Below are 23,885 nucleotides of genomic sequence, written 5' to 3'. Positions count from 1 at the left end.
CGCGTTGCCCAGACACCGTGCACGCTGTAACCGTAAACCAGGCAATGGTACGCGGGGCAGTAGTCGCAGCTATTTCGGGGACGTCGGCATCACGATGGGGAACGATTTCAACGGAGTGTCTACCCGCTTGACCCGAACGCATCTTTATTTGTGCACCGGAGGCCTCCATCGGCTCCTTCCGGTCACCGTTCCGACTGCTATCTCTTTCTCTCTCTCTCTCTCTCTCTTTCTTAGTCCGTCTCTTTGTCCATCTTTCTCCCCGCCTCTCTATTTGTTCGTTCTTTTCCCCCCTTTTCTGGCCGACACTCACGCCCAGCTAATGAATGAACTCTCTCTCTCTCTCTTTCGCCTCTTCTCGTTCGATCGACTCCATCGGAATTCGCGTGCGAGCGGGTTCCCTCGCCGACAACCATTTTATACACGTAATAATAACGCCATAATAAGAAGAATAACAACAACAATGGGCCGAGTTGAGCAAACGAACCGCGCCTCCCGGCTCCGATCGGAAATCGAGTACTTTCCTCGGACGTCGTTCCCGCAATAACGACCGCGATAATAAAAGCGAGCGGTATGCGTTAGGCGAGTTCACCTGGCGAGAGTGGCTCGCATCGGAATCCGAATGCGCCCGACTCCATACTGTTTTTGTAATGATGATGATAACAATGGTCTGAATTAAGGCGAAAGAAATCAAGCGTCTCCGCCGCTGATCGACTTCCGTTGGAATTCGCTCGGGCGACTTTTTTCTCGGTACCGTCCCCGATAATGACGGTGATAATAAAAATGGTTTAGGTGCACGTGTTTCTTCGGAAGATTTCCGTCGGAATCCGAATGTTCTTCTCGGTATCGCCGTTTTCTCTTTACGATTGTGATAACAATGGGCCGAGGCGAGCGACGGACCTCGCCCCTCGCCGATCGACATCCGCTGGAATTTATTCGAACGCTTTTTCTCGGTATCATTCGACGAGGCCGACGATAATGAAACTGGACCGCGTTAGGTGAACGAACCTCGCGCGATCGACTTCGTCCGGAATTAACGAAATTTCACGCGGCGATAGTTTTTACGGGGATTTTAAACCGCTACGCGTAATTCCCGGGGACTCCCGGGTACGAGGATTCCAGTGAATCAACGAAAAGCAAACATCATTACGCGCCGATATCGTAAAAAAAATCGTAAGGAACCGGCTGCAGGTATTACGGACGTTATGTTAAATGATCTGACATAACCGCGTGCGGTGAACTACGAATCTGATGCATTTGCGGAAAATTTAGTTCAACATTGCACAGAAACAATAGGTGTACTACCAGAAGTGCAATCTTCGCGATGTTCTTCAGGAAAAGCCATTTCTTAATTCTATTCTTCTAATTATCGGACTGCGAATATCTATCTGCCTATGGGAACTCTAAAAGTGCAAATTGCAAAATATCCAAAATATACTGCTTCTTATAGTAGTAGTTAGATAAAACCTTTTGCAACTCAATTTTTCCAATTGCGTGCTTAAAAACAGTCTGGAATCATCTCGACGGCTTCGATTCGCAGAGGTCCAGCGGTCTAATAATACAACAGCCCACAACATCCGCGTTTTAATTCCAACCAGCCGCGGGTAAGGTGGTTAACTCGTTCGTCGCCGCGTTAAATCGGCCGGCGCTCGCGATTCCGACGAAAGAAGCGATTTTTCCGGAATTAGATCCTCGGCCTGGCGCGGGCTGGTATCAACAACGCGGGGCGCGCGATTCGCCCGTCTTTTACGAGCCACGAAGAGATCGCGGCGGACGTCGCAGTCGAATGACAAACGCGCGTGCGAGCCTCGTGATTCATCCGCCGCCCAGCGGGAGACGAACGCTCCGCTCGCTGCGAACGGGGCGAGGTCTTCGACTTTGATGGAAGTTGATCGGTATCGAGGCTCGGCATCGACTTTGATGGAAATCGATCGCGATCGTCGACGTGTCGAGGAGCCACGGTGACGACCCACGCTACCGGCGCGGCGGCTGCGGCCGGCACGATTCATCGGCGTTGTCTTCGGGTTCCATCTTTCTCGTTATGGTAGCGTTGACACTTACGATGCCAATCGGAACGTCTGTGGCTCACCCAAATTTCAGTGGCACGGTATTCCCGTGTACGTTCTTTGTTTCCGTGGCAACGATGGGAACGTTCAGAACTTGGGGGTGAAAAGAAATTTTGTGAAACTTTGCTGGCAATGAAGATGTGCGGAAGAAAGTTTTGAAATGGCATAAAGTTGTCAATATAGGGGCTAGGAATGAATTTGTAGAGTATTTGTAGGAGAGCAAACATCGAATTTCTTAAGAGAGAGAGTTGTGCCGTAATGATGTCATCTTTCGATATCAGTACGGATGACTATGTACGATGACTACTTGTAAAATGAAAATTACACCGAATCGGAAAATTTCATTGAGTCAAAGAATCAGGCGATTCTTCCGACTCTCTTGTGTTTGGAGAAGAAGCAATCTCAAGCTTTCACTAGACATTAACACTAGATAACAGTCTGACGTATACTGGATTTTATAAACACTATTTTGGCAAATGTTCCAGTCGAGACTGAAGCAGTTACAGGGATATGAATCTTAATTATTTGCTTCCAAATGCACAATTTTCAAAATCGGAATGAACGAGCAATTTTTCTAGAAACAATAGAAGTTCACGATTAATAGACCGAGCGTCAACCACCGATATTAACCACTTGCGCTGGCAACGAATTCAGAAACTCGGCAGGACCTCGCGCGAAGAATTTTGTCTTCGCCTATTATACACAGATATGTGCACAAACGTCGTTTACCAATAACATTGTACGAAGTGGTAGATTTCAGAACAATCCGGAATATGTAATCCAATAAGACTATCGACGTGTACAATACGTCGTTGGTGATTTTCGGACAAAAACATCGCGACGTGCGTAACGGGTCTTTCCAGCGCAAGTGGTTAACACGTTTCGTGCCACGGAAATATCGATCATATTTTGCTTGTGAACTGAATTGATTTTTTAAATAAAATATCAAGTTATATTCAAGTTTTCCTTTAATTTTATACATTTCAATATAGTTTCTTGATGTTTTCGGTGCTTTGTAACGTATACAGCTATTCTTGTGTCCCTTAAAAATATTTTGTTACAAAAATTAAAATTAAATTAACATGTGGTGCACGTGGCACTGAACGTGTTAAATATCCGTTACTCCTACAGAATACAAACTGCGAGGCAAAGAGCGAAATATCCCTAATTACGCAGAAGCCCACGCTCGAAACAAGATGAAAATACAACTGCCCGGCCATACGTTCCCAATCCCCGAGCACAAAAGCACGTAGCAGCCCCGCGAGCCCCGTCAAACGAACAGAAGCACTAACCCCCGGTATTAAATGTCCATTATTCAACCTTAATTAAATCGTTCGGTCGAGTGTTGCCGCGTAAGTGGAAGATGGAGGCGCACCGGGCTGAAGTGGGCTACGTGGGGTGGCTTTTCGGGAATGGACGCCCACGTAACCCGGATGCGCGGGAGGGCAGATGGGCCAGCGGGAAAAGGCACGGAGTCGGTTTCTTTCGCGAGGGCGTTTACGAGGGGGACGCAGACGCCGGTCGTGGGTCGGTTTGGTAAGGGTTGGACCCTGTGCGGGGGTGGCTGCGCCAATATTGACTCTTCCTGAAAACCGAGGGGCCCCCACAGTGACAAAAAGGGTGGCGCTACCTCGCCGCGGGCTTTGTTCGCCATGGCGCCTCGAGCGTCGAGCCTTTTCGTCGAAGTTTCGGGAATTACCGTCGACTGAATTGGGGAAATCGATGCGCGTCTAATGCCACGGTCTCTAATCTAGGAGGCGCCGACATTTTTGATAAACAATTCACGTTTATACCATAATATCTAGAAACTTTCATATCGTAACGTAACAAATTCAGTGAAATAGTGGTTATTTGGTAATGAAGTTATTATCATTTAAAACGTGTCTATATTATTGTACCTTTCAACTATTCTGATGGCGTAACAGTATTACAAGATATTCAAACAGTAATAATTACTTCTATAATTAATGTACAATCTACTATCTTAACACATTCGAGAATTCTCATCACACAACGATAACGCTCATTCCTGCAAACCGAAAGTTTTCGTTCAGGTGTAACAGCGGGAAACCAATAGTTGAAACTTACGACGAACATTTTTCTCGTGAAATCATTGTTAACTTTTGCGAATGAAGATTCTTTGAAGTACACAAAGCTTGCAACATATGAAGCTAAATTACACGCGGAATGCTTGAACGATAGAAAAAAGGAAACTATACACTTGCTATTCAAGTAATTAAATCGTTCGTTCGCAACTCAGTATTTCAAATATGAAAATTGCATTTATATTAAATTTCGTTGACACGCATTCAGCTTCAGTATCAGTAAAAAAAAAAAGTTTAAAAATGAAAAATATCCGATTCGCCCCAAATTCCGTGGACGATCTCCGAATAATTTTCAAACAATCTTCGAACGATCTTCGAACATTGTCCACCGATTCGACCCGTTGTTTCGACGAGGAGCCGGCGAGCAAGTCCAATCTAGTCTCGAATAGACGATCTGATGGATCGCGATAATAAAAGCGGGGCCGACGTTTATCGTCCGCCAGCGCGACGCAGCGACGTCGGATTATATACGGCGGAAACAATCCCGAATATTCTCACTGTGATGGAAAACACCCTTTGAAGAGCATTCCGGTGTATGCGGAACGCCTCTAACCTCTCCCCCCTGCCGCCCATGCGTTCTTGATGTATGTTTGCTCGTTTGAACGGCGTCACCTTTGGCAACGATCACCGGGGCCGCCTAATTTTCGCGGCTCTTTTAACCCGCGCCGGACAATCTAAATACGATCCCCGGTTACCCGTGATTAACAGCTGACCCAAGGGGTTAATAGATGACCCTACCGTGCGGATTTTTATTCGGGGACGCGCACGATTTCGCTCGGCTGCTAGAGCGTGACGCGCGCGCGTTTTACGGGACACGTCGTCTCACCCCTGACGGTCTAAATACGATCTTTGTTTCGGGATTTATGGCCGCCGGTTGTTCGGCCGTTTCGAGTCCTCTTATTTTAGGTGGCTCAGACGTCGCGAGGTTACAGCATTGATGGATCGGCTTGGACGAAGGGAATAACATTTGCGAAAGGAACAGCGGAAAGTTCTTTGATAGCGACGAGCTGGTCGATTCTGTTTGGGTGTTTAGTAATCGAGAACGAGGTTCATTATTGTCTCGCACGTCTCTTTCTGTGTTTTGGGTTCGACGAGGCTTAGAGCTCACTCCGGAGTGATATTTTTAAGAGTCAGAGGGGTTGTTCGATGAGTATGATTGTTTTCCGTTGATTAAGGGTTTAATTTATGAAATTTACTATTAATTTAAAATTTACGAGGAATCGTACGGAGTCGATGAAATAATGGATGGTAACGAAATTATTGCCAGTTAATTGTATTTGACACGATGTTGCTGGAATAAAATGATTTTTTGTTCAAATCTGCCGTTTGCTGAGAGTCCATGCGACCTATAGAATGATTGAGATAAACTTTATGGCGAAGGTGCATCCCATGTAAAGGGCTGTCTGGGTTAAATATAGACGGAGAAAATCGGTTATCGGAGGACATCAATAATTCGACGACGGAATCGCGTTCGTTTTGAAATGTTAATTCTTGAAAAATGACTGTTCGTCGGTCAATAATGGAGCATCCGAGTTAGATTATGCAGATGGGCTTTCCGATAATCGATTAATCGTATAACGGCGAAGAATCGAGGCCATTAGGGTAAAACGGTTGGAGACAAAGAGGATCTGAAAGTTTCAGGGAATATCGATGGAAGAATATTAAGAGCCTATCGAACCATTATTCTCCAGTTATTTTCCATCCCATAAAATTCTGTAAAATTGCCGTCGTAAAACCTATCGCTCTAAATCACACGAAAGCGACCTATTTGTTTGTGTAACCGTCCGTTCGAATCGTCGGAATCTTTTTATTATTCTTTGTCCATTATTTCCATCAACAGTTGGGAAATATTTACTCCAACTTGCTCCTGAAAAACAACGCGACGATACATTTTCAAACTTCGCGCGAGCGGACTACCACTGCGCAAGCCGTTTGTTTTGAGAACTGCTGAGAACCATTAAAAAAAAAGGAACCGTTCGAAACTAAAGAAATAATGTAGAGTGACTGTTACGATTAGATCTTTATACGAATCCAAATGTTTCAGAACACAATTGAAAAATACGATTACGATAGAAAATGCTTGTTCCCAACAAATCTTATAAAAAGTTGCAAGTCCAAACTTTGCGTAACTCCAGAAAAATCTACGATCCAGATGTTCACTCAATTTTGATTCGAAGAAGAAAGAACTTAACCAATTAACTGCGTTTAACGAATATTCACGTCATCTTAACGCTTGAAATGATACTAATTCTTTCAACGATGAATTACTTCCTTTTCAGATAAACGTGTACTTCTGTTTTGCTTGGGTTTCCCATTCAAATATACGCTAGGTACATTCGTCCTGCATTTAACAAGTATCTAAATACTTGCACACTTCATTTTTTATTGTATTGCGCGCGAAACGGGAGATTTTTCAAACTAAATCACACAGTTAACACGTTGAATGCCGCACGATTTCGCACAGTAAAATACAAAACATGATATCAAATCATTTGATTGAATTGCATTATTATCATTGCACGTTCATCTAGTTGAATGTCACGAAATCAGGTAGCATTATTCGTAATGTAGAAATGTTTTCAAATAACCATCGTTCAATCCAGTGAACTATAGTAATTCGATTTGGTTGGGGATTCAACATTCAACATTCAACGTGTTAACCCTTTGCACTCGACAATATTTTTCATTACAAACATTCATTATTTTCTGACGAAATATTAATAATATTATTTGCAACTTACATAAAGAAACATCTTGCATAAATTATGGGGCAGAATTATATTATTTCGATGTTTCACGTGTTAATACTTTATTGAACATTTTATAATTTTATTGCGTTCAATCAAATGGCGACAGGGAGTCGCCCCTCGAGTGCTAAGGGTTAACAGTGTTCAACCACATTAATATTAACCTCTTGCGCTGGAAAGACTGCTACGCACGGCGAGACATTTCTGTTCCAAAATGGTCAATGATGTTTTTTACACGTTGATAATCTCATTGCATTACCCATACTAAAATAGGCGTAAAATAGGTAAAAAGAAAATTCATCGCGCGAGACTTCGTCAAATCTCTAAATTCATTTACAGCGCAAGTGGTTAAACGGTTCATAGAAGACGCATTTCCGTCGGATTCGCGCGTCCGACTTCGCCAGCCGAAAGTCGGATCGAAAGGGACAACTCGTCCTCCATTTTCCAGACTCCGCTTCCCACCGGCCAGGCCTCTCTCGGTTTGTCCTCGGGCGAGGACGAGGGTGGCGCTGACAGCGGCACGACGAGGAGACGAGGGCGAGGGTGGGTTTGCGTCGGAGTGGGTACATTAGCAATGTTTTGTTGACACTAGGGAACAACGACAGAGCCATTACTGGGCTCCCGTCCCCACGACTATGCAGCTTCGATCCATCGAACCGAGGAACCACCCTGGCACGGGGTTGGCCGAGTGTATTAACCAACCCTGAGCCTCTATTTCCTGTTTCTCTAATACCTATCATTATAGAAGGCTCTATCCTCTCGATCGAAATTCCCCCATGATGTAACCGCAGACACCGAGACACGATGCCAGAGAATTCCACTTCTTTTCCCCGAAATATTTCAGAACAAATGCGTTGTGACACGGCGGTGACACGATCGAATTCTGACCTCTGTCGTTCGAGGAAAATTATGCGCGACTTTCTGTTGTTTAATTTCGTGGAACAGCTGCGGGAAGTCGCGACAGTTGTCGAAGTTTCCATAATGGTGACCTTCCTTGAATATTTAATGATCGAAGTAGATTATTGAATTCGTTAACAGTGAAACTATCGAGCAGTTTCGACTTTTATTCCTCCATAGAAACTCCAATAGCATCTATCAAGGCATTGATTGCTTTACACTTCAGTTTGCGCATTGCTAAATCAATTTCTGTAATAATGTCTCAAAGCAACTCTTGTCTTTCTCACAACTGCGAAAAGAAGAAATCAGGAATAGTTCGTTCTGAGTATTTTCAGCGTTACAGAATTCAAACAAAACGAAGCTCACATTTGCTCCACCGTCTACAGAATAATACCTCGCAATAATACCAGGAGACCGAATAAAAATCAGTCCCCATCGTTGAACAACCACAGAAACCTGCCCGATCAACTAAAAAGTAACCTCCATTGAACAGTCACGAAACCTAGACAATCTACAAAATCCCGTCGCTAACCACCCCAATGAACACGCTTTTACGTCCAATTCTTTATTTACGTCTGTAAATCGTCGCGAAGGGCTCGATAGGGTAATAAAAGCGACGCTCGAACGTCGACGTTCATTACAAGGGTCGCGACGGCAGAAAAAACAGCGTCGCGGCTGCGACGGCGGCGGCACGTGCGACCGACGCCGGACACGTTTATTTTTGTCTAAGTGTAGCGACTCGGAGTCGACAATGCATCGACGGTACGCTTTCCGACGGGTCGCTCGCGTCGAGAGACGGACGCGCGCGGGCCCATTTATCACGGGGCTGTTTTTCCTTCCGGGGGGACACGGAAGCGCGCGCGACCCGAGGCTGCCTTTTCCTTATCCTCCCTTTCCCCGTCCCCTCCGGACCGAACGCAATAAAAGAGTATATTTAAATGGGTATAGAGGGGTGCGTGGGCGCCGGAGAGCGGTCTGAGGTGTGAGCGTTATTCTAGGGAATTGGGCTGGATCTAATTTGAACTTAATTCGTTTGGTTCGCTGGAAATCGCGCCGGGAGGGTTCGGAACGGAACACTTCCATTGTTGAGAGGTTGATCACGAGAGAATGCTCGGCGGTCAGATTTTTCGACGGCGAGCACGTCGGAGTGTTCTATATTTGTTTATCCTTGCGAGGGTTAATGGGCTGGCTGATTTTTCTTTGAAAGGGGAGTAAGGAACGAAGGGGACGGATAAGGTCACTTGGAGGAGAATAGTAATAGTTGTGATATAGCGACGAATACGGTTATTGCTAACGCTAAGCCACTTAAATTGACTTTTTCGAATTCCTCTGTAGAAACTCCAATAGCGTCTATTCAGACTTTAATTGATTTCCAATTCAGTTTGCGCATTGCTACATCGATTTCTCTAATATTTCTTAGGGAAATCAGTTATCTTCTCAAATGGAAAAAGAAATCAGGAATTCGGTTTGATTCATCCGATAGTTTAATGTTAACCCTTTGCGGTCCGAAGTGCTCTTGGTTTCTCACTTTGAGGTTCACGTTGACGTTAGTTCATTCAATTACAACTTAATACGACGCTCTATTCATTTATTCGAGAATATTTGGGAGTCATTGAAATATTAGCTTCAAACGCTACAATTGTGATACTACAAATATAGAAAAAACTGTTAAAACAGGTAGAGGTTGCAATAAAATAGAATGTTGAGTCTGACTCGACATAGGACTGCTAAGGGTTAAATATATAGAGAAGGTATTAATTGGAATAGTTTACCGAAGAACATGGAAATCCCGTTTCGATACGCATAAAGGTTGTAATTTCGATGATTCTGTGCTTACTTTCAAGCACCCCACGTTTATACATGTTTCATATATAATCATACCTTGAAACAACCTGTACAATGCGAATGAAAGATCGCGAATGAGGGTGGTTTCGGAAACATGATCTTCGATTCGGAACTTGTCATCGATACCCGGGAGAAACGTACGAGATGACGAACGGATGACATTCCAGGGGCGAATGAAATCGCGCGGAACAAAAGAGGCGGAGATAACGGCGGCAGACGGCGCCGCCAGAAATCTCGCGATCAGCATCTTTTTTCCCGTTATCTTCTGGCAGCGTTCCTCCGTTTCGCGCGCACGTTCGGTCACCGGACACCGGTGGTCACCAGATGACAAACCGAACGTTTTTCTGCCTCCGACAGCAGTGTCGAAAAATCCCCGACCACCCGATACTCCATTTGCAAATGTTACTTTCATTAGGCTGTAACATAAGTGTGTATAACTTCAAATCTAAACGTGTTCTGATTCGGAAAACTTCAATTTCCAATGCAATCACCGTATCGAAATTAAGTCACCAGCTAATCATTTTGTCTTTGACGTTTAACCCCTTGAAAATTGAAACTAAATCCGAAGATTTCAATGTTATTTATTTGTAACAATCAATTGTTAACATTTGTAGCGAACGAAGACGGAAAGTCAGTATAAATTCTTTTCTTCTTCTGTGAAATAACGATACCGTTGTCAAGAATGTTCGATTGTCAATTGTTCAGAAATAAATTAGAACAATGGATTAAGACTTTCATAGTTTAACGAAACATTCGAGCTTCGTTGGATATTTTAGGTTCCTCGGCTAATCCAAGGAAATATACGGTGAAATTCTTTTCTCGTTTCACGCTCGGACTTTGAAAGAAAAAAAAGAATCAACTCGGACGGCGAGGCCAAATGCAGGGTAGCCAACTCTTTATCTGACGAAGACTCGGAGGCACCGCGAAACGTAAACAAGCCGCGCGGATCGCGCAGCTTAGACACGAAGGTAAGCAATTCTTATCGGCTTCGCACCGTTGCTATTCAGCTCTCGTTTTTCTTGTTCCCTCCGCCTCCCGTAGTTTCGGCGCGCTCGCGCACGCCTGTGACTCATTAATTCGACGAAACGTCTAACCACCGCCGGCACTTTCGTTCCGGTGAATTGATCTCGATCGAGGCTACACACACACGCTAATTAATCGCTTTCTTCTAGTCGGAATAGAAATATAAAGAGAGGCAAGCCTGGAAATTCTTGCGTGTCTCAATCGACTTTCTATCGTTTCTTTCACAGCTGTTTTAATTGCATCACGTGCATCGTATCTTTGATGCTTTGCAAAAAATGAATCGTAAATAATACTGCTCTCTTCTGTAGATAATACTGCTTCTGCTTGTAGTTTACAAATAGATAGCGAGTAAATAACTTCACTCGATTTCTACGATAAAGTTTCTTTCATTCTATCTTTTACTTCTCTCCGCGAAATCGCGTTCCACGAACATTTATTTCCAATCCCACAGGAACGCTGTGAACCTGTGCCTATTACACAAGGTAGATAATACAATGACGTAAATTATCGAAGACCGGTTGCCTCGCGAAAACGGGAGAGAAGTTTCGAATCACGCGAAGCTCCGAATCAGAGTTGGGCAATATGTAATCGGATTATATATTACTGACTGACTGAGATGTACATTTGATTCCATATTTAATGTTCGATTCTATTACTAATCATCTTTTCTAACCTTCGTCACTAACTTACAATTGAAGTTCAAACGACTACGATAAATCCTATTCAGTGATTACATGCAGTAACCAGCAATTAAAGAAAAAAGATTGTATTTTCTAGTATTTAATCCATCGAAGTTCAATTAACGAAAGCCTAAAATAAATTCGGAAAGTTCTCGGTCACAGAGAGTTAAGCACTAGAACTACCGAGCCTTTAATACATTTAATTAGTTGACCGTTGCGACATGTTTGACCCCTTTATGCCTAAAAAGCGTCGCAACACAAGTGTCATAAGACAAAACCTTGCCATTTCTTCGTGACAAGTGTACTCATCGAAATCAGTTAACTGGTTAATACGTAATCCCAACGTGTAACACTTTTAAAATTTCAATAACCCGAAAAAAACTGAGAACCTCTGATTTTAAAGAATGCAGTAGCTCTATTGTTAACGTACAAGTTACACGTTGTCCACGTGTGTTTTCAATAAATCCTGTTCTTCGTCGGAGAGTAACACTTCATTTTGAATGCAGTAGCTCTATTGTATGCATATTATATTCTACGCAGAGAGGTGAGTCGCCATTTGATTCAACACAGCAAAACTATGAAATTTAAAATTCGACTTCAAATTCTGTACGAAGTACTAACACATGAAACATAGGAATAAAATAGTTCTGCCTTTACGTTAGTTACCAATAACATCGACGTTTTATCAGAAAATAAGGAATACTTTTACTAAAAATTGTTATCGAGTCCGATGGGTTAACGTACAAGTTACACGTTGCCCAAATCTGTTTTGAATAAATCGTCTGTTCTTCGTCGGAGAGCAACACGGTGTATCGGTGTCTAAAACGGGGGCCGTTTAATCGTTCGATAAGAGCTCCCGAGGGAGGGCACGCAACGCCAGTGTCGCGTATCCCGCGGCCGGACGCTTTTTGCCGGCCGCGAACGCCCACGAGACGCCCCAGTCCCGCGGGGGCCCGATACTCGGCCACGTTTCCGCCCCTGACCCGTGATACAGCTTTAATTCGCAGCAGCTTGGCGATCCGATTCGTTCGCAGCCACTGAAAGGACCCGTCTGTTGCGCGCCCGTCCATCGACCGTATCTGAATTTTCGAAACTTCTTCGTTAGCCCCTTTGTGATCGATACAACTTTGTCAGTAATAACAGAAATATTCTATGCATATTTTATGCCTACGTTTGCCCGACGATGTAATAACTGATAACGGAGGAATAATATTTCACTTGAATTCTAAGGGAGTGAGTAATAACTATGTTTGTTATATTATTTAAAGTGTTCATCACTCGCAGTAGCTGAATTTTCGAAACTTCTTCGATAGCCCCTTTGTGATCGATACAACTTTGTCAGTAATAATTGATAACGGAAGATTAATATTTTATTTGAATTCTAAGGGAGTGAGTAATACCTATGTTTATTAAATTATTTAAAGTATTCATCACGAGCCTCGAGTCTCGTTATGGTAAGGCAAGTGGTCAACTCTTACGTTGGCAACGATTTTCAAATTTTCTTCTAGCTGTTCTCGCCCGACAAAACTGCTTCGGATCTCAATTTTTTAACGCTCTCTCGCTCGATTCGTAGATAAAACGAAGATTCGTGATATTTAAAGTTCAAACGCAGTCACTCGAGTTAACATAGAGGTCAACACGGTACGCCACATCTACTTCAGCTAATAAATTACTTCGTGGATGCTGCAATCCCACGGAGAAGCTTGCGAACCCGAAAGATGCCCAAACAAGGACAGAAAGACGCTTAAACCGTATCACACTCTTCGATCGCATCGGATTCGAATAAACATTCGTTTCGCAAGCTCGTAAATCTACGGTTTAACGACGACGACTGTCGTCAACAAGAAGAACGGAACGAAGACGAACGACTTCGCGAAGGGGTGGCACAAAGGACGCCAGTAGTATTGGTCGTTTATGGTCAGACCGACCAAGCGTATCAAGGATTTCACACGTTATTGGCTGAAATATACAAACATCTGCCAAGTTTCGATAAAACCGTGGCTCGAGACGAAGCGTTAGCAATATCGGCGTCCAACTGCCTTCAATTAAAAACCTCCATAAATACTCTCACTCGATATTCCAATCGTAGTGGATGAAAAACCATAGAACCCGCATCGTCATATCGCCATCCATCCAAACAACGGCAACAAAATTGAAAAAAAAAAAAAAATAGGAAATAACGTTAGCCGGGAAAAGCTAAGCGAAAAGCTGCACGGCGATCGATCGATCAAACAGTTTCGCCCGGTTCGATATTTCAAGTAGGGGTGCGCGCGCGCGGCGTATTACCAGCACGGTCGGAGGGTGCGCGCGAGGAAGGAGGGTGGGTATGAATGTTTTGTGGGATTTCCTGTAATTAATATGCCGCGAATGATGCCATGCGTATTCACGATACCCCCAAAGCCATCGGATAGGACTATAGGAGAGCCACCACCGCGGTTCTCTCTCTTTCTTTCTCTCTTTCTCTCTCCCTCTCTCTCTCTCTCTCACACATACACACACAGACACAATCCCCCTTCCACCCTCCAGCACGTTTCCCTCTCTGTCCCCGCGTTCCCTCGTTTCTCTCTAACCTTCCGTCTCCGTTCATGGGAATACACAGAAGCCATAAGAAATTCGATACGTTCCCCGTGGCGTGACACGGCTGTGCACCGGACCGGGCCTTCGCCACGGTGGTGCTTCCCACTTCCTCCCTCGCGAAATTCTCCGCAGAGTAGAAGCGGTGCCACCACTACGGCCGGTCTATCTATCCTGGCCGCACATCGATTCGCATCGATGGATTCACCGCCGAAATCGGGGGACCGATGGTGGTCTTCCTTTTCCCTTTCTTTCTGTTCTCTCCAGTCTCTTTTCGCTCTCTTCGCTCGTTTTTCGTTTCGTTTTCTTCTAGTTTACGTTCCTCAGCCATTATTTAACCGTTCGAGTCCCACGGGTTCTCGCGAAAACCCGGTCGAAAAATGCCAAGCGCGATTGAGCTTCGTTCCTTTTAGTTTAGAAAGTGAATCACGCTTTTCTATTTTTACAGAAACAAATTTTGAATAGTGCGATCGTTACATATTTCCAATCTTAGGAGGGTAATAACGAAAATAAAAATGAATAATTAGAAGGAGAAGAAATAAACGAGCTTCATCTGATTCTACGAACCGATCGCGTGGCACTTTTAGACAATGTAACAGAGAAGCGCCATCGCGCCGCTCGGGACTCAAACGGTTAAGTGAATCGTTCATCAAAGGGTGGTATGGTAGATAGATGTCGGTGAAATTATGCGTGTAACGGAACAATTACATTGTAGCACCAGAATTTAAAGAAAATTGAGTAGCGCTCCTCCTTACTTCCTTTCTATTATTCATTTCCTCCTAGTTTACACTCGCCTGCTATTATTTACGCGGCTCGTTCGTCAAGAGCGTTCAACGGAATTACGTGTGTAAAGAAACAATTGCATTCTTGCTCTAAAATCTACACAAATTTGATAAATGGTGTTGACCACGTCGGTTTGCGAACGAGCACCGACATTTATGGTGTTCATCGGAGGGATTCAACGACTCGAAACGTTCTCCCCTACCGAAAGCCGAGTGTCCGACACGCGTCATTGAACGAAACCGTTCCATGGAACCGGAAGCGAACAATAGGCTCGCGAAAAGAGACTTTTCCTTGTTGCACGCATTAATTTGCCAGGGTGCGGTGATTCTTTTCCGATGATTAATTTCTTCGTCTATCGTTCGTTGTAATTGTTTTCGCATTGCGTTCGCAACGTATGAAAACAAAAACGAAACAAGCATACAAATAAGAATGAAAAACCATTAAAAGAGAATACACCAATATGTTAATATCTAGAAAGGAATGCTCTACAAAATTCTGTTTCCGCAAAAGAGAATTTTACGAAATTTCACGGAAATCTATCCGGAAACATCTATCAGCAAACACTCGAGGATCTGCGTTAAAGTCGAAATAATCCGGACTATAAAGGAAACACGTCCCCGCGACGCGGCGCGGCGCGTCTCATCCATCAGAGAAACTCGCCCCGATCGATCGCGATTGAAAGTGGTCAATTTGAAAGTTGTTTCTTTGCGCAACGATGAGGATTTTTTATCTATTACAGTTAAAAGGGCTCGTTGAACGAGATTTAGAGTTTTTTGTTAGTCGTCTGAATCGCGCGGCGCGCGTAGAAAACGAAGAAAGGAAAATCGCGAGGCGGCTCCGCCGTGGCCGTGGCCGCGCAAAAAGCCGGACAGCAGTTTCTGTATGATTTCAGGAGGGGAGTGGTATATTATAACGGTACCTAAATCGACTCGAGGCAGTCGAGAATTTTAACACTTTCCGCCCGAGAGTAATGAAGCTTCGATTAAGCGCGCGTCGACGGCTCGTGTTACGCCTCGGCCGATTTCGTTTCGGTTCGAAAATTGCGGGCTTGCGAATGGAGTGAAAATTAATACACGTTTAAGTCTCCCGACCCCGGCCTCGACCGGTCCCCCATCCTTCCCGTGCATCGTTCGCGCGAGATGCTCCGCGAACTTGAAAACAAAAAAAAAAGGGAGAGAAAACATTCGTTAAAATGAACGCCACGTTTCAAATTAATTCTAACCGGACCGTTTACCGCACAATAGCCCGCCGAATAATATCCAGCAGCTGTTAAGCGTCGAATTAAACAAATTTCGAGGCTGTTACTCTATCGGCAGCTCGACGGAGGGAGTAACGTTAACAACTGTGTAACGAGCGACGCGAATTGATTATTATTATTAGACGTTATATAACTGGCGTTACCACTTCCACGAATATCAGCGTATTTAACTTATCACCGCGAAGATTTATCTCGTGTCACGGAAATATGCGAGAGTAATACCGCCGCGTTGACACATGAAATTGAAAAATGATGGGCGTGCTCGGACAATAAGAGAACCTAACGGTATCCGACGTTAAATCTACTTTTCAACAGTGAGCGTTGAACACACTCGGCGAAAGGAAAAACTAAGAATTTTAGTACATCGTAGGAATGTACTAATCTATTTCTGACTAGAGGAAGAGGAAATAGTCAGTTGTTAACCTGCACACCCGGTGTACACGGTATGCGAGAGATATTCGGGAACGCGACAGTCAGATCGAAGGTTGAAAATGACAAACGACGATCATTGTCCGAAAATCCCGACGGAAAAGTCGGGAGGATAGCGGAGGGACGAACAGAGACGCTACGTTACGCAGTTATGAGGCCGTCTTCGAGATTGCTCGGTCGTTTCTAAAATCGGATATAGAGCAACGACCTTCCAAACAACATGAAACCTCCTACGCCTGCGCCCGCCACGGAATTCCACGGATATCAATCGCGGCCAACCGTCGGGCAACTTCCAACAAGGCCATCCGCGAAAAAAGAAAATATATATACAGTTACTTGCAAAAGTATCCGCCCACCTACTTACGCGATACAATATATACTTTACTTTCAAATTACCGGGTGCAATTTACATCATCGTAAACCTTGGCTCGTATAAGCACGGTAAGAATATATTCGATTAGGAAATTATACACGGTTCACTAGAAAAATATTGCTAATCTGGTAAAATGTATTATACGTATGAATGGATGAATAGTTTCGTGATTGCATGTACGAAATGTACGCGCGTACATTTATGTGCATATGTAAACGGAACAGGTAATATAAGCGTTGAAGTTTTTCGAAAGTTACTTCTTCTTGCCTCAAACGAAGCAGACGTGTCTGGCACGTCGCGTTTTCGGTTATTGTAACGCGTTACGTAACTCGCGAGCTTCATTTCGACTGAATCCGAGAACCGGTCGCCATACTGGTGTATGTATCAGTGGTTGTTAAAGAGATTTTCACGGAGTAACAGTAGACACTCTTGTTTTTCGAGTAAAGATTCCGAAGAGATTGATCTTATGAGGAATAAACCTAAAGCTACACGATTCTATATAATATGGCCGACGCCATTTTTGTGCCGTGGAATAATACTAAGGGGACTATTTCACCCAGTAACTTTGTTTCAATAAGAATAAACTTTTCTCGGAGAAACATTCCAATTTAAAGTATTAGATTCTAAATGATAGTTACAATTATCTTAGCCCGAAAGACGAATAATTGAAACCGTAACTTCCAAGCGAGTCAACCAACTCGGCGCCATCTTTGCGCGAACGTGGCGCCGCGATAATTCCACCGAAACATTTTTATGACTTATCATACAACCACTCGTAACAGGAGATTCGAAAGAAATGTAAAATATTGCTACAACTCCGAAATTTAAGTCACACAAGTGTTTTATGTACTTTCATATCTTTTGTGTGTAGTAATCGATTCTAATCTAATGTAACTGCGGAACAAACATGGCGGCGCTGTTTCTTGTTAATTCTTATGCGCAGATTATGGTAGACACTCGTCACGCAAAAAATTATGATCGAATTTGTCGGATTATGTAGCAAGATGAAAACAACACGATAAATACCTGTGTTCGGCCGCGCGATCTCGTTGCCTCCTGTTCTTGAACCAATTGCTAACTTGCGTGGTGGTGAGGCCCGTTGTTTCCGCCAGTTCCCGCTTCTCTCGGGGCGAGGGATAAGGATTGGTAGCGTACCAGTCCCTGAGCACGCTCCTGGACTTTTCCTTGAAGCAGTAGGACATCTCCTCGCCGTCCCAGATCGTTCTGGGTAGAGGAAACTTGCGTCGTACGCGATACTTTCCTGCAATTCAAATATCCTTGGTCATGTATAGTGTATTGCAAACCCCAAGTCAATGTTAGCGAAACGTTATACGATTAAAAGATGATTCTATTATAAATTATTTTCAGTAATCGTCAATTGTTATTATTGTACGGGCGAAATTAAAGTGAGAGTAATTAATAATTACAGATGGTGACTTCGACTAAAATGTACATTTTAAGAATTAATCTTAAAGGTAATCAGATTATATTCCGCGCAACTTTGGCCCAGGTTATAAAGGCTGTATAAACTTTCTGTGCGTTACTATTCAAACAAAGCCGCTCTCTAAATTTCCAAGACTAAATAACTCCTCGATTTTCTTAGAAGACAGCTCCGTTCTTTGAAAAAGTTTAAACAAAACGTGATAAATGTTCGTATCTTGCACAATCAAAATGTGGGAACGGTTCATGCATCCGTAGCGCAATAAAGATTTCGAAATACGAGATTTAGAGAACGGAGCTAGTAAAATCGAGAAAATTAAGGTTACGCCGGCCTCATTCGAGGATCGAGTGTTTTTAAGTATTCCGAGAGTTTTTAACGATCCACGTTTGTTACGCGCGAACGTGCAACTCGCGTTCTTTACGACGATTTAGAACTATGACTACCAGCACGGGGAATGCCGAGGAAATATCCAAGTAACTTTTTGTTCGACGGAAAAGAGGCGTATGACCTATGACTAACAACTTTGCTTATAACCCGAATTAACTGTTATCCAAATGAATGAAATTCGCGGACAGAATAATGCTATTCAAAATATTACATTTCTCTATTTCGAACAACCCTCCGGAGAAATGCGAAAGCAATCCAAACATAAAACGATACGTTCTCCGAAAATGATCCGTAAATTCCGCGGCGAAACGGTAAATCGACATAATCGTCGATTATTTTTACATTATTTTCCCTTGCCAGGAAAACGGGTCCGCGTCCCCGCCATTAATTACAAACAAAACCACGTCAAGGGTGGATTACGTGATTTACGTTAAAGACAGTGAGAAGCTTCTAAATAACGTCGCGCGGTATTTTTGAAACGGCCGCAACGCGGTGTGCACGCAACAGACTCGATTTTATTTCTGTCGTTCGATCCCGCCGCAAATACACCGTGTGCATTGTTTTACGTTTCCACGGCGAAGCTGCGTACCGATTTTTATCGGTTCCCTTTACGGAACCGTATAAATAAAGATTAGAGCGACCGGAGGATCGCTAAAATAGTGCACCGTGACGCAAAACCAAAAATTCATGCCGTGAATTCTTCAATGAACTAGCCTCGGAATCAAGACTAATTTTTTTTCTCGATTCCTTAAATTGAATTCTTTGAATCAAGCTAATATTCCCCGAAACCGAATACAATTATTCTTAAAATCTTCCGAACAGCCCTAATTCTACGTAACTACTAAAATTCTATTTTTAACAACGAATCATTCGCGATTAATACAAATATTGAAACCAAACTTCAATTCTGGAATCCTTGTATAAATAAATACCATTAACGTGTATGTAAACTAAATAAACCACCGACTATCAATACGGAAAATGCTCGGTGCAGTTCGAGAAAGGAAACGCAACTGTATCTCCGGAACCGCAGAGATTCCAAACCGGAAATCCGGTTGAAGAGCCCCGCCGTGTCAGCGTTCTTCTCTGGTTTTAGTGGACCCGCGGGGGTCGTGTGACACGAATTCGTCCGCGAAAGTAAATGGAAAGATCTAATTAGAATGTCAGCTCGTTAAACCCGCGATCCTCCTGTTTACAACGCGCACGACAGAAATAAAACTGGCATGGTCCGCGCGAAACTGCCGCGCGCGCCGCGCTTATTCCTTCGCGATATGTTTCCTCCGCGGCCATTATGATCGTCGGTGAATTAGATCCGGAGCGTTGTTACAACCTTCGCGCGCCGCTGCTTGTATTTTTAACGTCCACGTCAGCGGTGTCAAACGAAATCCGTGGAAATGACGGGGAAGGGGCGAAAACCAACGGAGAAAAAGAATTAACATCGGCACGGCCGGGAATGGTTCGAATAAACGCGACGCACAGTTTCACGGTACGTTTCGGCAACAAGAAATATGGCGACTGTCCCGCGAACGTTGCGTTAACACGTTGAATGCTGCACGACTGCACGTAGCGAAATACACAAAATGGAAGAAACATAATATCAAATTATTTCATTGAATTATTCTATCATTATTGTACACTTATCTCGCCGAACGTCACCGCGTTAGGTAGCATTGCTTTGCAATATAAAAATCGTTCCGAACAATCGTTAATCGCCTGAATTATAATAATCCGATTTGATCGGGGCTCACCGGTGACCCCCAAGGCAGTCAACGTGTTAAATTAAATCGGGACGAGAAGATCGCTACGCTTCGCAGACAGCGATCAGCAGATGGGAACCTAAAGTCCTGAATTTAAGTCTCAGAAGGATATATAAATGTTGCTACGTTTGTTTGCATAGTACTAAAATACACAGCGTGCGGGGAATACTTGGTACCATAAACTTTAACGAGGCCCATCGTATATTTAATTTTCGTAATCGCAAATCTAGCTTTTACAGCGGAAAAATTCAAATTCTCTCGGTTGACGGTCCCTCGCGGTGACGGTTACCGATAACCAATATGGCGGCGAGCCGGAACCGTATTATATCCTGTAACCGGCTTTCTCGTTTCAATGAGAGTCCAAACTAGTAAATAAACACCGACATTGTCGGACAAGACCGTCCATTATTCTGCCTCGTTATCCGTGCACAGTCTGACAAGTTAGAACAGTGTCTGATCCGAAAGTGTTCTAGGTTACCTCCTAAGATTATTTCCTAACCTGTCAGATTGCGAGCGCGACAATGGCCGCCGCGCGGACCACCCCGATCGACGCGCGCGTAAACGGGAAAAGTGAAAGAAAAAGAAAATAAAAAAAAAAAGAAGAAGAAGAAGAAGAAGAAGAATGTCTGATGTCTGATGATACTGACCGACTGCACCGAGAGGCCTTCCTCTTAGTCTCTCGGCCTCGATATAATGAGCTTTGAGCCAGAGGGCCTGCAGTTTCGAATGATTGTGCAGGCTGAACGTGTGGCTCTCGAGGATCCTGTACAGTTCCTTAAAATGTCCACGATGAAAGGCGACGATCGCCTTCGCTTTCAGCACGCTCTCGTGCCGGTGCAGCCTGGTGCAAGCCGGCAGGGACCAGAGAAACCTGCCGAGCCTCTCCACGGATCCTGCCTGCTGGAGAACCTGGACAGACGACACCATCGCCTTGAAGACGATAGACAGGGGGGGCACACTGTTAGTCGGCAGAACTCATCCCGGTCTCCTCTTATTCTAGTGTATCTTGTACATATGTTTTCCCGTCGGATTAAAAGAATTCAGTCCCGTGTTCTCTAAATCCCGCGCGAAAAGGGTGCTTCTCGTTTTGAAAAACAGATTCGAACAAACGACACAAAATAAAACCGAAGAGAAAAAAAAAACCAATAAACTCGTTCTCGAGTGCGGCCGAAGCCGCGTTCGCAAAACAAAAAAAGAAAAAAAAGATCGTCGCGCCACCTACAGTGTCATCGCGACGTACCCTTTTCGCGAGTTCGATACTATCGACGGCGAGACTCGTGACCGTTAACAGAATCGAGAACAAGAATGAATAAATGAAAAAAAAAAAAAAATTAGAAGGAAAGTAAAATAAGAGAGAACGATAACGATTAAACGGACGTTAAACGTGAGCACACCCTGAACACCGTTCCGCGGACGTTAACAGCGACACAATCGACGCGTACGATCGTTCATTATGGCCGAATTACCGAAAAAAAGTGCCGGCCGTTAAGGCGACGCGCCGCCGGTTACGAGTCTCGTTGGTTCGCTGGCTTGCGCGCCTGACGCACCTGCCACGGTTTACTTCTTCATTCGCGTCGCCGGGTGCCATCTAGTTTTCGCGCGCGCGCTCGCGCTCGCGAGACCGTTCTGTCCCCTTGACGACCGATTAATCACGATGCGCGAGAAATGCCCGAGCATAATGAGAAACGAGCCGTGTCGAAAGCCCCAGAGAAATGGACGACGGGCCGATCGTGATCGGACCTTAATGACGGTGTACGAAGCTTTCGATTGCCCGACGACAAATCAACCGTACGAGCGAACCGAAACCGGGGGACTTACACGCTACTCTCCGTCCCGTCTCGTTCCATCTCGTTTCGAGACCTCTCGTTCCGCACTCGAGAGTCAGACCGCGAGAGGAACACACACACTCGAGGGAGGATCGATTTGTCTTCGGTCTCGAAAACAGGTAGCACGACGACGCGAGAAGAGAGAGAGTGAGAGAGAGAGAGAGATACAAAGAGAGAAAGAGAGAACAAATAGAGATGGTGAACGGCACCCAGCGGCGAACGAGGGAAAGAGAGATAGAGAAAAAAAGAATAGCATAGACAACGTTCCTTCATGAACGTGAAATCTACGGTTGTTTTTTTTCTTTTTGTTCGTATGATACAAGACAACTAGCGCCCACGTCTCACGGTGTAATCGCGAGTTAACGCCACGTAATGGGACGAGTGACATCTCACGGGTCGCGGGTAAACTTTTTCTTTTTCTCCCTCGTTTTTCCGAAGGAGTGCTGCGCCTCGCGGTCGCGTGATTGTTTAATAACTGTAAACGTCAAGCCGGCAGCGGTATGCTTTTAAACGAACCCTTGAATTATTGAGAGGCGCGATCGTAAACGCTCTTTAGACCACTCTCTAAGCGTCTTTTCTTATTACCGTCCGAGTGTAATTACCCGTTAAACGATTCCATTCCAAGCCGACGCGACGGCAGCCGCGGCAGTGGTAGTTTATCGAAAACGCGAAACCTTTTGTCGTAAATTATGGAGAACGGGGTGGGGGTGTCTGGGTGGATGGATATCCATGTGACGTGGGCAAGGAGTTAAAACGTCTAGCCGTGTGCGTAACGCGCTTATGGGAAAACCGTGTGCGGACGCGGACGTTCCTCGCGGCGCGCCCATTCTTGTAGTGTGTCAATGGTTAACGGACCCTTTTTTTTCCTCCGTTTCCCGTTCGATCGGCTCGAACGCGACGCCATGATGGATTAACCGGAAGCGGTTACCGCGTCGCGTCTTCGTTCCACGTCGATGCTCGACGGAGGAGATTCGAACCCGCGGTTTGACAAACGAGGTTTCGCGTTCGGGAATGAGATATTCGAAAACGCAAGAAACAAAATTCCTGCGCGCACGCGAGGAACGTAAACGTCGCACACAAAACAATTTATGGTCGCAGTAAAAACGCATGAACTCCATTAGCCGCGTGACACGCGAGTGAATCTTGGCGCGGTGCTGTACAATGTTGCGCACGATACACCTTGAGGCACAGAGAATTTCAGGGCTAGTTTCGTCATCCCATTGCAAGGTGCATAAATTCACGTTAAGGGTGCTGTTAAGTATCTCGCGAACAGTCGATCGCGGTGGCCAAGAGGTTAAGTGCTGCTTCGCACGTTATTTTATCGATACTACCAGCGCGTCGCGGGTCCGTCTGTGCGCGGCTATAACGAAACATGGATTGCAAAATTATTTCGGTGGCCTCAGAGAACCGGCGGGCCGCGCGACGCGACGTGCTAAGAAAACCGACGCGTTGCACCCTTCCGTCGGGCCGTGCCAACCAACACCGCGCGCGAGATTCTTCGTCGACCAATTGGTACTTCGCTCGGAAGAGTAAATTTCGAATTGAACATCCGGTGATTTCTTGTTCGAACCGTTCCTCGACCAATGAAACTCTTTTATCGTTGAAAATTGTGTAATGTGACGTTTGTCTTCGTTGTCTAACATTTCAATACTTATTCTTTTTTTTCAGATTTTTCAAATAGATGAGAAGAGAGCAAA

At 44.5% G+C, this 23,885-nt stretch overlaps 1 protein-coding gene across 5 annotated transcripts in view; it reads right to left on the bottom strand.

Annotated features, from left to right (window-relative positions):
- so (SIX homeobox 1 protein sine oculis) overlaps positions 1-23,885 on the bottom strand; it is a 64,912-nt gene that overhangs the window by 38,465 nt on the left and 2,562 nt on the right. For 3 of the 5 annotated variants that reach the window (XM_076369680.1, XM_076369681.1, XM_076369683.1), the window contains 2 exons: positions 21,010-21,292; positions 17,804-18,038 (listed from right to left, as the gene is read on the bottom strand). In XM_076369680.1, coding sequence (XP_076225795.1) covers positions 17,804-18,038; positions 21,010-21,292 — 518 coding nt within the window. Of the gene's footprint in view, positions 1-17,803; positions 18,039-21,009; positions 21,293-22,180; positions 22,234-23,885 lie in introns of those variants that run through there. The other 2 variants (XM_076369684.1, XM_076369682.1) reach the window with 2 other exon arrangements.

The sequence above is a fragment of the Nomia melanderi genome, chromosome 8 (genome assembly GCF_051020985.1).
Source record: "Nomia melanderi isolate GNS246 chromosome 8, iyNomMela1, whole genome shotgun sequence".
Taxonomy (NCBI): domain Eukaryota; kingdom Metazoa; phylum Arthropoda; class Insecta; order Hymenoptera; family Halictidae; genus Nomia; species Nomia melanderi.
The sequence above is the reverse complement of the archived record's forward strand: the minus strand, read 5'-3'. Positions and strand labels throughout refer to the sequence as shown.